We start from the raw sequence: 15,913 nt of genomic DNA, 5'->3' as shown, positions 1-15,913 counted from the left end.
ACATTATTAAATTTATAAAAATCTTGTGAGTGTTTCATCCCCTGAGCTCTCTTCCCTAGTCTTCTCAGAAATAAACCTGTAACCTAACGTACATAAAACATATATGCACGCCTGAGTAAAACTTACTCAGTGGGACAACAACTATAAAGCGTATAAATCCTTAACTATATCTATATAACAACCAATATATATAACACATTGAGTTAGCCACATTCGGTGAGTCACATTCGGTAGTTCGGTGCGTAGTTAGTTCACATTCGGTGCCACATAATCACATTTGGTGCGTCATATAACCACATTCGGTAATTTGGTGCGTCATATTCTATAACTCGGTGCGTCATATACGGTAATTCGGGACGTCAAATTCATATTTGCTATAAACAATATAACTATATCTATACACATATAGCATATCACATAATCTTAAAGACCACAAAATCATATAAAAACGACTTTAAATTTCCGACAACGAGGTTGCAAAAATCTAAATCCGTACACATAAGTTGTTTAGAGTCCATACCTTATTTTCAAAAAAGCGAAACCGTAAAGAATTCGTACGTGTGGAATAAACGTTGTCAAAGCCTACAATTTATTTCCGTCGTAAGTTTAAATCTAATAATTTGGTGGCAGTGATTTAAAATCAAAACATTATATAATGTTTTCATACTAAAGGTAAGTTTTCTCAACAAGTCAATGATTAGTAAAACAAAATATTAAAAACAATTCCAACAGTATATATATGCATAGTTTCTTAAAAAATACATTTCAATTAAAAAAATACATATATATGATGCTGGTCAACGCAGTTTTCAATATACAACTTACAAATTTCAACTACCAAATTTGATATGAACTTATTTAGAGAACCGATATATACCATTTGAAACAATTCATCAAATATGAAATTTACTATATAATAAATTTGTTTAAAAAAAGAATGCATCATTGCAAGAAGAAATGGATTTGGCAAAACATAGACATAATAAGAAATCTGTTGAGGTTCTAAGTGCCATGCATCTTCCCCACTAAAGAACCTTAGAACAACCCCTTTTTGTTCCATAATTTGTTGCCAAAGATAACATGATACTAATCAATATGATACTAATCAATATGATACGGATTTTAAACAGTAAGACAAGACGATTAGATTGGTATGAAGATTACCTCGATCCCGGGCGTTTTTTGTTCCAAAAAATTCCCTTTCTTTTTTATTTATAGGCAACATACTCTAAATAGCCAATTTTGTATCTTTGTAACAATTTCCGTTCTGGGGTTTACATATACTTATCATTTTTGTTATAATGGAAATTGAGAAGGATTTTTGATTCAAAAGAATCAATGTTTGTTATGCTTAATATCTTTAGTTTGATCTGTCTTAATTCTGCCCTTTATCCGAGTAGTCTTTTCTTCGCCAAATTGCCCGAAGCCTATGCTTTTTTGAATCCAATCGTAGATGTTATGCCAGTCATACAATGCCCGTCTCGACACCAACGGCTTGACCGGAATAGCGTGCAGTGGTGGCGTCGAGTTTCCAAAAGCCGGTGCTCGATAAGTAAGGGACGATTTGGTGAGAGATGTGTGCTAGAAACAAGTAGAGCATCATAATATAGGGTTCAGTCGTGTGCTTTATTTTTGTAAACTCACATAATTTGGGCCGAAAATATGAACTTAGAAGGGAATGTTTCCGCCAACTCGATACGCGCTTAAGATCCCGTGATTTATGGTGAGAGATTGCCAGATAACAAGGTAAGTGATCGTGATTTGTTTGGGTGATTTGAGGGCCGTAGGAACCGGTGGAGTTTGGCCTGATTATGGGCCAGAAAATAAAACATCGCTGGAAGGTAGATAAATGGATTTTTAGAATTCTTTCATTTAAGCTACATACTTTAACTTAATTACAATCATCCCCTTAAATTTTCATTCTAAAAAAATAATCAATCTCTTCTCATTTCTTTTAAATAATACTTTAAACTTATACTAATCAAAATAAGTTTAGATAACAATTATTCTAGGATTTATAAATATAAATTTTCAGAAATAACAAATCTTCCATAAGCTCTTAGATGTGACAATTAAATGACATTTAATAACATATGTTTTAGGGTTTCAAAGAAAATCGGGTTGTTACAATTATTACCCTCTAAAAAAATAATTTCGAAATTGTACAGAAATATATATCAATCTTTGAGCATAAAACGATGGTCAAGAGAAATTCATATTGAAATCAAAACAACGTTTCAAAGGAGTTCAAAATAAGAAAGGACAAAGTCTTTAAAATCAAATGACAAGAATTTAAACTAGGGAAGCCTTTTTCTTATGGTTCTTGACCAATCACATCGTATCCATGGTGTTTCTTTGCAAGCTCCGTTGGTTTATTGTCAGCGGTTAAAGCAAACACTCTCCCACCGGTAGTGCACGGCACTGTGTTTGCCCCAGTTGCATGTGTATCAGTATTCTTCCCAGTGTACTTTGGTGGATGTGGGCAGTTCCTGGATAAATGTCCGGGTTGTTTACATCTAAAACAACCTCCTGTGAGTTTTAGGCATACGCCGTCATGGGGTCTCCCGCATGTGTTGCATAAGGGGCGAGATTGTTGCTGGTTTTGCGGAGGAGTAGTTTTACTGCTTTGAGAACCCCCATGTTGGTTCCCATTGTTCCGATTGGAATTTGACTTTTGGTGTGCAGTGGTTGGGGTTTGAGAAGAGGATTGTCCAGAGATTAGGGTGGGATTATTCATGAGGTTCCCACCGTATTGCAGTTTCATTGACTTATTTGCAATTTCAAGGTTTTGTACTGCATTTGCTACTTCAGTGACATCTTTAAATTCTTGATTCACATTTAACCATTTAACCGTTTCACATAGAGCCCATTTCAATTTCTGGGCTTGTGCAGCTGGGGTCCCAGCTTCAGATCCAACGAACTATCAAGCCTTGTGAACCGTTCCATGAATTCTGACATTGGTTTTAATCGATGCAAACTCTCAAATGTATTCCTCCCTGAATGCAACCGGAAAATATTGTTGGTAGAACAATGTCTTGAAACCCTCCCATGTGATGTAGCAGCAAATGTATCACCACCTCTTGAGCGTCTAACAGTTCGCCACCACGTTTGGGAGTTATCTTCCAGCTTGTAAGCAGCCAATCTCGCCTTGAACTCATCACTCACTCCTAAGGCTTCAAAAATTTTCTCCATGTGATCAATCCAATTTTGTGTTTCTATCGGTGTAGCACTAGAGCTAAAGGATCGGGGATGTTGCTTTAGATATCTTGAGAGCCATTTGTGAATGTCAACAATGGGTGGTGAAACGGTTTCTTTCTCTTTCTTGGCTTTGGGTGGCGAACGAGGTGGGGTTGGCGAACGTGGTGGGGTTGGCGAACGGGGAGGCGTTGGCGAACGAGGAGGAGTCGGAGGTGCCTTGTCGTTCATTTCTTCACGTACTTGTTGCATAACAGTCTGCATGAGGTTTGGGAGTAACTCGGCACACATGTTTTGAGTAATAGTTTGCATCATATTAGGGAGCATTCCTTCGACAACACGTTGGACTGCACTGTTAAGGTTGCGACGCTTAGACGATGTGCTCGAACTACGACGGCTAGTTTTTCTAATCGGAGGCATCTACAAGAATAGTGTACAATGGTGATATAAGAGGAAAATATTCTAGCCCGATGTATACCCATTACCTCACATGTTTTATTTATTTATTTTTGAAAAAAAAAATATTTTTCGACAGGAAAGAGCCCGAGCTCTGATACCATAATTGTAACACCCCGCCCCGACTAGGGCTGACGTGTCACTATAACAGTAATCAAAATCAAACGTCATTCCATTAAATAACTTAAAACGTTACAATAGTTTACAATAATTACACAAAAAAAAAACATTATTAATTTTATAAAAATCCTGTGAGTGTTTCATCCCCTGAGCTCTCTTCCCCAGCCTTCTCAGAGATAAACCTGTAACCTAACGTACATAAAACACATATGCACACCTGAGTAAAACTTACTCAGTGGGACAACAACTATAAAGCTTATAAATCCTTAACTATATCTATATAACAACCAATATATATATTACACATTGAGTTAGCCACATTCGGTGAGTCACATTCGGTAGTTCGGTGCGTAGTTAGTTCACATTCGGTGCCACATAATCACATTCGGAGCGTCATATAACCACATTCGGTAATTCGGTGCGTCATATTCTATAACTCGGTGCGTCATATACGGTAATTCGAGATGTCAAATTCATATTTGCTAAACAATATAACTATATCTATACACATATAGCATATCACATAATCTTAAAGACCACAAAATCATATAAAAACGACTTTAAATTTCCGACAACGAGGTTGCAAAAATCTAAATCTGTACACATAAGTTGTTTAGAGTCCATACCTTATTTTCAAAAAAGCGAAACCGTAAAGAATTCGTGCGTGTGGAATAAACGTTGTCAAAGCCTACACTTTATTTCCGTCGTAAGTTTAAATCTAATAATTTGGTGGCAGTGATTTAAAATCAACACATTATATAATGTTTTCATACTAAAGGTTAGTTTTCTCAACAAGTCAATGATTAGTAAAACAAAATATTAAAAACAATTCCAACAGTTTAGTTTCAAAAGAAATATCTATATATAAAAAAAACTAGTTTCCCTCATTCTTATAAAAAAAATATATGTATATATATGCATAGTTTCTTAAAAAATACATTTAAATTAAAAAAATACATATATATGATGCTGGTCAACGCAGTTTTCAATATACAACTTACAAATTTTAACTACCAAATTTGATATGAACTTATTTAGATAACCGATATATACCATTTGAAACAATTCGTCAAATATGAAATTTACTATATAATAAATTTGTTTAAAAAAAGAATGCATCATTGCAAGAAGAAATGGATTTGGCAAAACATAGACATAATAAGAAATCTGTTGAGGTTCTAAATGCCATGCATCTTCCCCACTAAAGAACCTTAGAACAACCCCTTTTTGTTCCATAATTTGTTGCCAAAGATAACATGATACTAATCAATATGATACGGATTTTAAACAGTAAGACAAGACGATTAGATTGGTATGAAGATTACCTCGATCGATGCCCGTCTCGACACCGACGGCTTGACCGGAATAGCGTGCGGTGGTGGCGGCGAGTTTCCAAAAGCCGGTGCTCGATAAGTAAGGGACGATTTGGTGAGAGATGTGTGCTAGAAACAAGTAGAGCATCATAATATAGGGTTTAGTCGTGTGCTTTATTTTTGTAAACTCGCATAATTTGGGCCGAAGATATGAACTTAGAAGGGAGTGTTTCTGCCAACTCGATACGCGCTTAAGATCCCGTGATTAATGGTGAGAGATTGCGAGATAACAAGGTAAGTGATCGTGATTTGTTTGGGTGATTTGAGGGCCGTAGGAACCGGTGGAGTATGGCCGGATTATGGGCCAGAAAATAAAACATCGCTGGAAGGTAGATAAATGGATTTTTAGAACTCTTTCATTTAAGCTACATACTTTAACTTAATTACAATCATCCCCTTAAACTTTCATTCTAAAAAAATAATCGATTTCTTCTCATTTCTTTTAAATAATACTTTAAACTTATACTAATCAAAATAAGTTTACATAACAATTATTCTAGGATTTATAAATATAAATTTTCAGAAATAACAAATCTTCCATAAGCTCTTAGATGTGACAATTAAATGACATTTAGTAACATATGTTTTAGGGTTTCAAAAAAAATCGGGTTGTTACATTCTTGATCAGGAATATAATCATCCCAAGTGAAATTCTCCCAGATAAAACCCTTAGGTAATTTCTCATCATCTTGATCAATCACACAAGCTTTTCCATCAGCTGAGACATATTTATCCCAGTTGAATGGCTTCTTTTCATCTTGATTAACCACACAAGCTCTCTTTCCAGAATCTTCAATCACATTCCTTCCATGTACAGTTTGAGCTTGATGTTGTTAGGATGGTTGTTGAGCAACTTGATGGTAGATGGCTTTTCGGTAGTAATCATGGTTATTGTTGAAAGGATTCTGAGCTCCACTTGCTTCGCGGTTGGTGCACTCCCTCTTGAAGTGACCTTTCTCCCTGCAACGAAAACAAGTAACTTTAGATTTATCAAAACCTAAAGTAGAAATGTTAGCCTCACGTAAGTCATTTCTTCCTGTGATCTGCTTAAATTTCTCAGCTCTCCTAAGAACACTAGCCAAACACCATTTTATATCCATAAGCTCCATTTCCTCATCATCAATCTGATCGTAATCCTTTTTCCTAAGCATAGGATTTCCGATCTTTCCGGCCACAAAACTACTGTATGATTCTAAAACCATTCCCAACAAAGACATTTGACTTTTAGCCACTTCCTCTGAATATTCTTGATCACTCTTAAGATTTAAAACAATGTTGCATTGAAGTTTTCTCCCATTCTTTGTCGCTGAAATGTTTGGATCAAAAGATGGAAATGATGAGAAACTTGTGTTGCTGCTTGATCCTTTTGATGAGTTTCCAGAAGAATTCTCGGAATTGTAAGCAGTTTCCACTTTTGGAGATAAATTTGTGGATTTCTCATTCACCCCTGCTTTGTAGTACAACCCTATATCCTGTTCACCATCAAAATCTTTCATTCGAACAATCTTTCTTTGCTCCATCTCTTGAGCTTCCAACTTCTCAATGAATTTGCTCAATATGAGCATGTTGAATCCTTTCTTGTTTCTAACCATCATCAGATATGTGCCCCATGTTTCGTGTGGCAATGCATCTGCTAGCTTCTCTATCAGTTCTTCATTATCTTTGTTAATGCTTACCCTTTTCATATTCACCAACAAATTACAGTATCTTTCAATGATCTGCTTTGTGCTTTCATTCTTCAATCCACGAAACAAGTCAAATTCTTTCTTTAACAGAGATTTCTTGTTCTTGATCATTTCTTGACTACCAACAAACTTTGATCTTAGAGCTTTCCAGATTGAATACGAGCTTCCGTTGTGTTGCAATAAGACCATGATGTCTTCTTTCACAGCTTGTTGTAGCAAACTCAACATCATTTTCTCATTCTTGTATTTCTTCTTGTCATCTGCACTCATATCCTTGATCGTAACTTCCTCTTCATCGTCATTTAACGGTCTTACATACTTCGTCTCAACACACTCCCAAGCGTCTAGATAATTAGCTTGTACCCAGTTTTCGAAACGACCTTCCCAACCCTTATATTCTTCAATGTTCATGAGTTTGGGACGTTTTTGCATTGTTCCCGTTTCGTTCTCTAACATTGTGTTCTGTACCAAACTAATTGGAGTAACCAGAGTAGCGAATGCGTTGTAAATTCCTCATCCATTTTTCAGATTTCAAAATTTTTTCACAACAGTCCTTTCGAGCGAAATCAACAATTTAAGTGGAATCACTGTTTGGAGCGGAATCAACTACTTAACCAGGAGCGAAATCAACAAGTACCCATGAGCGAATTCACAAAGTATCCAGGAGCGGAATCAGAATGTCAACAGGAGCGGAATCACAAAGTAAGTGGGATCACTGGTTGGAGCGGAATCAGCAAGTTCAATCAAGAGCGAAATCAGAAAGTAAACAGGAGCGGAATTACATTTTTGAGCGAAATCAAACCACAATTACGAGCGAAATCACATGTGACGTTATCATATCTCGAACTCGTTTCAAGCGGAATTAGCAAAATTCTCAGTTTTAGTTCGAATTAACAGTTGATACTTTTAAGGCTTTGTTAGATTACTATTCCGAGCAACATGTACAAAAATCAGATCAATTCGATCACTTTTTCCCGGTGAAATTTCAAAAGACAGTGTAGAAGGTGTAGAAAAACAGAAATATCGGCTGAATTGGCAAGAGCTCTTCCTCCTTGGCTCTGATACCACTTGTAGGATCGGATTCGGACCCAATTGAGTCTAACAGAAGAACTTTTCCTAATTTGAATGGCGGAAACAGACAAATCAGGTTCAATTCACCGAATATACACTTTAAACTGTTGATTCTATTGATTGAACGACGTTTATAGTTGAGTCAACACTTCGGCAGCACTTCGTGGCTCACCGGAAGACAATCACCCTAAAACTATGTTAATTTCGCTCCAACTGACAACCTATAAATAGTTGGTCTGATTCCGCTCGAACATACAAGATCATCAGGAGCGGAATCAGGTTTTCACATTTCGGGCGAAATCACACTTTAACGTATTTCGGGCGGAATCAGCATCTAATAGGTTTCGCTCCAAATGACAAGATGTCATTTGGAGCGGAATCACACCTAAACACAAATTTCTAGGATTCTGTGCCCTGAACTAGTCTATTCTACACTAGACTCGATACAAGACGTAGACGACAGACGGATGCACCAACACACATTCACATCTTAAATAAGATAAAGTATTCAAAAAGTAGTCTCACATTAAAATGGAACAACCCGTAACCCGAAAATAATTTCTCAATCAATTTCGGGCGAGTATTTCTAAGCTCATTATGTTTAAAATTATGAATTCAAAATCGGATGTGTATCTCTAAACTTGTTATGTTCTAAGTGATGGTATAAATTTCGGGTGGGTATTTTCTAAGCTCTTTATATTTTAAATGATGATTTCAGTTTTGAGAGGATATTTTATAATGTTTGTTATGTTTTAAATGATGATTTCTTTTTGAGCAGGTATTTTATAAACTAATATAATAAATTTAAGCAATGCCATATCAATTTCACAATATAACTATAACTATATATATATATATAACTATATATATATATATATATATATATATATATATATTTGAAATGTAAAAACACACACACACACACACATATATATATATATATAGGGTAGGGATCTTAAGAAAAGAGCACCCTATTTGAGAAACTTGAAAAGCATTCTAGACCACACATTTCTCCAAGCCAAAGTTTTTTATTTTTTACTTCTAATCGCTTATTTTTAAGAGGATTTTTTTCTTGCATATATACATATATGTATATTGTCAATTTTAAATTATACACACATATGTATTTAGGTATTTATACTATACACATGTGTATATTATGAAAAACATATATCCTTAACCTAAGAAGTGTAGGAAATCGGGTCAAACGAATGATGATTGAGCTCATTCCCTTGGCATTGGGACCGGCTCATTGAACAATAACCAAAAATCTCTAAACACTAAAGCTAAACCCTAAACCCTATGCTAAAACCTAAAAACTAAACCCAAAACCTTAAAACTAAATCTTAATGCTAAACCCTAAAGCTAATACTAAACACTAGAACTAATGTCAAACACTAAAACTAAATCCTAAAGCTAAACCCTAAATACTAATACTAAACACTAAAACTAACCCTTATGTTAGACCCTAAATACTAATGCTAAACCCAATAGCTAATACTAAATCATTCACCTCAATCATAGATTTACAACACTTATTTTTCAATTTTAAAAATGTATATACATATATGTATGGTTAAAACATTGACAATATACATATATTTATAGTTATAAGATTGGAAATATACACATGTGTATAAATCCTTAAAAAACACCTTATAGAAAAAGCTCTGATTTTTCAAAAAAAAAAATATTCTTTTGCGGTTTTTACATTTTTCTTTCTTCTTCTTCTTTTTTTTTTTTTTTTTTTTTTTTTTTTTGCATTTATGCTTAGGGAAAATGTGTGGTCCAAAATGCATCTCAAATTTCTTAATTAGCCTACTATACGATCCAAACCCTTTATATATATATATATATATATATATATATATATAGAGAGAGAGAGAGTAGGAGTTGGGTAGAAAGTGGGTTTTTCCTAGAAAGTCTAGGAAGCAATCAGAATGCGACATGTGGCATTGAAGATTTTTAACTAGAAGGGCAATTGTGTACTTTCACATTCTATTTTTATTTTTGGAATTTATCTTCATTAACTAACTATCCATGTCCATATTTTATAACTGTTTTTCTCCATGATTTTCTGAATAATTTGTTTTCGAAATCTAAACCAATCGCACATTCTGTTCTTCAGAAGATTACTGGAAATTATCAGCATGTTCTTGGTGCTATGTTTTAACACTTTACAGGCTAAAGTCAATTTTTTATAGATCCCATAATATAAAGGTGGTTTTGTAATAGGCAGATTACTGTTTTTTAGATATTGTTGTTGTATTTTTAACTTCCATCATCATGTTTTTCTTCAAAGTTAACTAGTTATCAGTCTGGAAACCATCAGCATATTCTTGGTGCTGTGTTTTAGCAGTTAGAGTGCTAAAGTCAATGTTTTTTATAAATCCCATAATATAAATGATTGTCTAATCTTCCTGGTCGCTGGATGCCCAACATTTTCCAAATTGACAAAGCATCGCCCTGCATGATAAATATTTTCATCAGATTGTGTTTTATTTTGATGTACCACCCTAGATTATCCAGATTGTGTTTTAATTTGAATTGTGTTTAAATACACAATAGTGGTGATGAACAATCATGTAGCATCACATTAACCTGTGTTTTGAGTTATTAATAGTAGACATAAGGTATCATTCAGTATGCACTGTGTTTTAAGCTCATAACTTTATGCACAGAGGACTTCATGCAATATCAAATCAAATTGTGTTTTAAGTTATTAACAAAGGGCATATGATTTGTAAAACACACCCACATAAACACTTTAGGCTTCAGATGTACCCAACTCTAGTATGATTGTAAAACACACCAATATAAACACATCGTAAAATACATTTACCTTAAACACAGCTACAAGTCATTATGATTGTAAAACACACCCATATAAACATATTATAAAACACAGTTCACTTTTGGGGTTTTAGATGAACCCGAATCAAGAATGATTGTAAAACACACCCACATAAACACATCGTAAAACACATTTATCTTTAAACTTTAAACCTACCATAATTATGAGTAAAAACACATTTATCACTATTGAAATTTAAACCTACCAACCTCTTTAAGTTGAAACACATACCTGCGACTACGGGGTCTTTTGAACGGCTTCCGGCAACTGATCCGGTGCTCTCCATCCTTTCTAAAATTATCTTCTTCCATGATTGTAGGTATTTTTGGTAGGGATTGGGGTTTCGAAGATGGGTTTGGAGAGAGAGAGGGAAAATCGCGTGAAAGTAGGGACTGGGGTTTGACTGACGGTTATCTAATTGATTTAAAACACGGCATATTGACAAAATTGCCCCTAGTCTTTTAAAACAATGAATTAAATAAACTAAAAAATTACAAGATTGCGATTGACTTCATCTTAACCATTAAACACACCCATTGGATGGCTCAGATCGCTTCCTAGACTTTCAAGGAAAAACACACTTTCCGAAGGATCCCTACTATATATATATATATATATATATATATATATATATATATATGTCATACTTAAACATAAATGTTTTCTAACCTAAACATAATTTTTATTTTCAAAACTAAACATAAACATACAAATTATCGAACTAACATACACACATTTACATACACATACACAAATTTACATACTTTATCCACACATACATATTTACAAACACACATTTACATACTTCCATACAAACATTACAATACTTTATACACGCATACATACTTATCAACACACATTTACATACTTACATACACACATACATACTTACATACACACATTTTCACAAAAAACACAAATTTATACATACTTACATACACACATTTGCATACTTTATACAAACATACATACTAACACACACATACATACTAACATAGTACATACTTACTAACACACATACGTACATAGACTTACATACAAACATATAAACGTACATACTTACATACACCCATATATACTAACATTTACACATTTACATATACACATACATGTAAATATAATACATTTACTAACATATACACATTTACGTACTAACATACATCCTTACATACATGCCTACACAAACCCAAAATTACACAATTTCTCATTTTGAACAAAAATAAATAGAAAACTAACCTTTAAAGTGATGTTTCTACTCGTGGTGGCGGCGGAGACGTGGTGGGTGGCTGGATTTCTCTAGTATATACACATACATACACAAAAAGACAAGATTTTAACAAATATATAACAATATAAACAAGAAATTCAATCTAAACAAAAAACTAACCGATTTGGGGAAGAATTTGGTGAAATTTAAGAGATATGGCCGATTTGGGGTTGAAACTTGAGAGAGATAAAGAGTTTTGGGTGAAAATTGGTAGAGGAGGGAAAAATCCCGCTTTTAGCTGCTGAGTCTAGAAAAGATTTTTGGGTCAACGTGACGTAGCCGCTATTGCTCCTCCCGTCGCCGTTATTTGTTAGGTTAAACCCCAACCGTTGGATCAAGATAAGAATTGCGTGGCTTGGGTTTAATGGTAGACACCATGTTCCGGATCGACCAATAGCTATGACATATGGCTTGTCTTCGCTATTAATTCTAGGAAGATGAAAACAAACACTTGATTACAACAAAATAAACAACTAACAAAATCCTATTACATGATTGGCTAGCACAAAATAGACAAGACGACATTCTCCAGGAAAAGTCAGATTAGCCGTACCACAGAACAATTGTCGGTAGTGGAGTGTGGCTGCCCACTACTACACATTATTGTATTTGTAGATATCAGTGGCTTTACTAAGATTCAATAGGTGCATTATTCAACAGAACGCATGAAGCTTAATCACTGGACAACTCCCGCACTTATAAGCTTTCAGTAGCAGTATTAGACCTCTGTGAGTATCAGCCTTAATAATGCTCAACAGAAACATGCAAGTGATATATGGTGGCATACCCTTCTAAGATAGGTTGTGGTTCACAAAAGTTGTATATCTTTTTTTGAACGGCCAACAAATCCTCCAAATGGTCTACTGGCGAAATTCACCACATCGGGATACACTCGACTCCGAACCAGGAAAAACCATCACCTAGGGCCGAAGCCTGTGAACACTCGCCCAAAGGTACGACAGTGCGGTGAGGTAAAACCCACTCAGTTCAAGGATCGAACTAGCGATCTCCACCTATTCGCCTAGTCTTCCATCATCACCAGGTACCATAGAAAATAATGGGTAGGATAGGAATAGAACTTGGGTCCCTTAGAACACCAAGTCTCTCCCTTACCACTCCACCACCACCTCATTGGCACAAAAGTTGTTTATCTACAACTTCAATTATAGAAGTTGAATAGACTTGATGTAAACATGTATGAATATCTACAACTTCGATAAAAGTGCAGAATCCAATTATAGAAGTAGCGAACACGAGGATTTCATAATATATCTTTTTGATTAAAATCCAACAACAATTCATTACACTTTAGCTCTTTTTCTAAATGATCTCCAAAACATATTTCACACAGTTCTGAGCCCCATGCGCATGAGCCTTGATGTAGCCATAAGATACGTAATAATTTTATGGTAAGAGACCCATTTATAAGGGGCAATTGATGCAAATCTAATAAGAATAGGTACAATTAATGTCTTGTTGAGATTTTTTTGTAAATACAGAAAAATGGTGTTTTGGACTTAAAAATGGTGGGTTGAGTTATAATACAAAGTATTTAAAAATAAGAAGTGTAAGAAGCCACTAGAGAGTGACAAGTGTCCTAAGAGGAATTAAATGAAAAGGTAATTTTGTCTACAAGAAGAAAGAGAATATGCACATGCAAGTCACATGTTATTTCCCCCCCAATTTTTAAACGTCCGTAACTTTTTTATACATCATTTGATTTTAAAAAAAAAAATATACCATAAAATCGAGCGTTTTTTTTATCTTTAATATGAGTACCATATTGTTATGTTTTTCAAAAAAAAAATTCAAAAACCCAGTTACATATTACACAATGGACATGATGTAAAACACAATGTAAAGTAGATCAAAAACACAATCAATCACAACAGATAAAGACACAATGGACAACATACTAAAACACAATTACCATAACGTATAACACAATGGCGATAACATATAACACAATAAGTATCAGACTAAATAAAAACACAACTGATGACAACAGATAAAAGACACAATTAATGACAACAGATAAAAGACACAATGGAGAGCAGATGAAGACACAATGGAAAACAAACTAAAAACACAATACACAACAAACTACAACACAATGAACAAAGATAATAAAAAAATTGAACAAATTATTAAAACACAATGGACAACATATTAAAACACAATGAATAACATATTAAACACAATGACCTGAACTAATAACACAATTTATAGAAAACCCAAATATAAAACCATCTTCATTGTATCATATATTGTGTTATAGGTTCTTAAAAAATGCAATGGATAGAACCCAAATTAACATTGTGTTATAGGTTTTGATAATAATACAATGGACATGATGTAAAACACAATGTAAAGTAGATCAAAAACACAATCAATCACAACAAATAAAGACACAATGGACAACATACTAAAACACAATGACCATAACATATAACACAATAATATCAGACTAAATAAAAACACAATTGATGACAACAGATAAAAGACACAATTAATGACAGCAGATAAAAGACACAACGGAGAGCAGATGAAGACACAATGGAAAACAAACTAAAAACACAATACACAACAAACTAAAACACAATGAACAAAGATAATAAAAAAATTGAACAAATTATTAAAACACAATGGACAACATATTAAAACACAATGAATAACATATTAAAGACAATGACCTGAACTAATAACACAATTTATAGAAAACCATATATAACACCATCTTCATTGTGTCATATAATGTGTTATATGTTCTTAAGAAAACGCAATGGATAGATCCTCAATTAACATTGTGTTATAGGTTTTGATAATAACACATGTATAGAAACTCTACTGACCAAAACCTAGTTAAAAGACACAATGACCTGAACCTTTAACACAATGCACAAAAAAACCCAGTAAAAATGAAAATTTTTATTTTATTTTTATATGATAATATGATACTCATATTAAAGATAAAAAAACGCTCGTTATTATGGTGAATTTTTTTTTTAAAAAAAATGTCGTATGAAAAAGTTATGGACGTTTTAAATCGATGGGGGAATTGGCATGTGCCTTGCATGTGGAGAGAGAAAATCCATAAATATAGGATTCCCTTTTATGCCCTTCTATTATCTTCTTTTCCCTACAACAAATCTCAACCCTCCAAATCTAAGATCAATGGACTAGAATCCTTCTTACCCTTCTTATTTATTTTATCCTTTGTATTTGATCCTAACCCTAAAAATGGTATACATGAAATAACAGTTGAAGAGCAAAATACTGACATGAAGATCAAGAAGCTTACGACCAATATACGACCCATGGGTTATGGACCGTATGTGCCACCTAGTGAGTGATGTACTAGATCTGAATTGGAATGTAGGCCAAAGTTGATTCAGGAAGATTACGAGTCGTGGGCCTGACCCATGTACATGGCCCATAAACAATTTAAAGTTAGGGTTTCTTGTAACGTCCGTCAAAATGGGCTCTCAAAATCCGACCCGTTTTGAAATCCGGATCCTAGTGCTTTGAACCATGGAAATTTTCGCGAAATAAATAACTGTTGAAAAGATTTATTCTTTAAATCAATTCAATTATTGATTTTAGTTATTTATTTATTTTAATTAATCTAATTGAAAATTATTTAATTTCATGATATAACCTATTTAGTTTGATAGGTTTAATGAAAGTTTTCATGTAATTTAAGTTATGACTCAATTAGTCCGGTTAGTGTAATTATGGGGGCTAATTTGTAACATCATAAAACCTTGAAGCTAAAATAAAGAAACACAAAACGGTGGACTACGGGACTTGAACCCAGGTATCACCAATAACCAAACACACACATGACCAGTCCAACATACGCTTTACATATGACCTACATCAATAACATTAT

General features: G+C 34.0%; 1 protein-coding gene across 3 annotated transcripts; it reads right to left on the bottom strand.

The window, feature by feature from the left end:
• Positions 1 to 2,251: 2,251 nt before the first annotated feature.
• Positions 2,252 to 5,500, bottom strand: LOC110912967. 3 transcript variants are annotated; one of them, XM_035983749.1, is made up of 2 exons: positions 5,097 to 5,500; positions 2,252 to 3,960 (listed from the first exon to the last, which is right to left on the bottom strand). In XM_035983749.1, exon 2 carries the CDS (start codon positions 3,613 to 3,615, stop codon positions 2,872 to 2,874), a length of 744 nt encoding a protein of 247 aa, XP_035839642.1. In that variant the 5' UTR covers positions 3,616 to 3,960; positions 5,097 to 5,500; the 3' UTR covers positions 2,252 to 2,871. The 3 variants fall into 3 exon arrangements, 2 of the variants coding, with proteins under 2 accessions (XP_035839642.1, XP_035839643.1); XM_035983750.1 differs by having other exon boundaries at positions 2,252 to 3,953; XR_004880665.1 differs by lacking the exon at positions 2,252 to 3,960 and adding an exon at positions 3,969 to 4,459.
• Positions 5,501 to 15,913: the final 10,413 nt, after the last annotated feature.

The sequence above is a fragment of the Helianthus annuus genome, chromosome 15 (assembly GCF_002127325.2).
Source record: "Helianthus annuus cultivar XRQ/B chromosome 15, HanXRQr2.0-SUNRISE, whole genome shotgun sequence".
NCBI classification, from domain to species: domain Eukaryota; kingdom Viridiplantae; phylum Streptophyta; class Magnoliopsida; order Asterales; family Asteraceae; genus Helianthus; species Helianthus annuus.
Note: the sequence above shows the minus strand (reverse complement) of the source record. Positions and strands in the feature narration are given on the sequence as shown.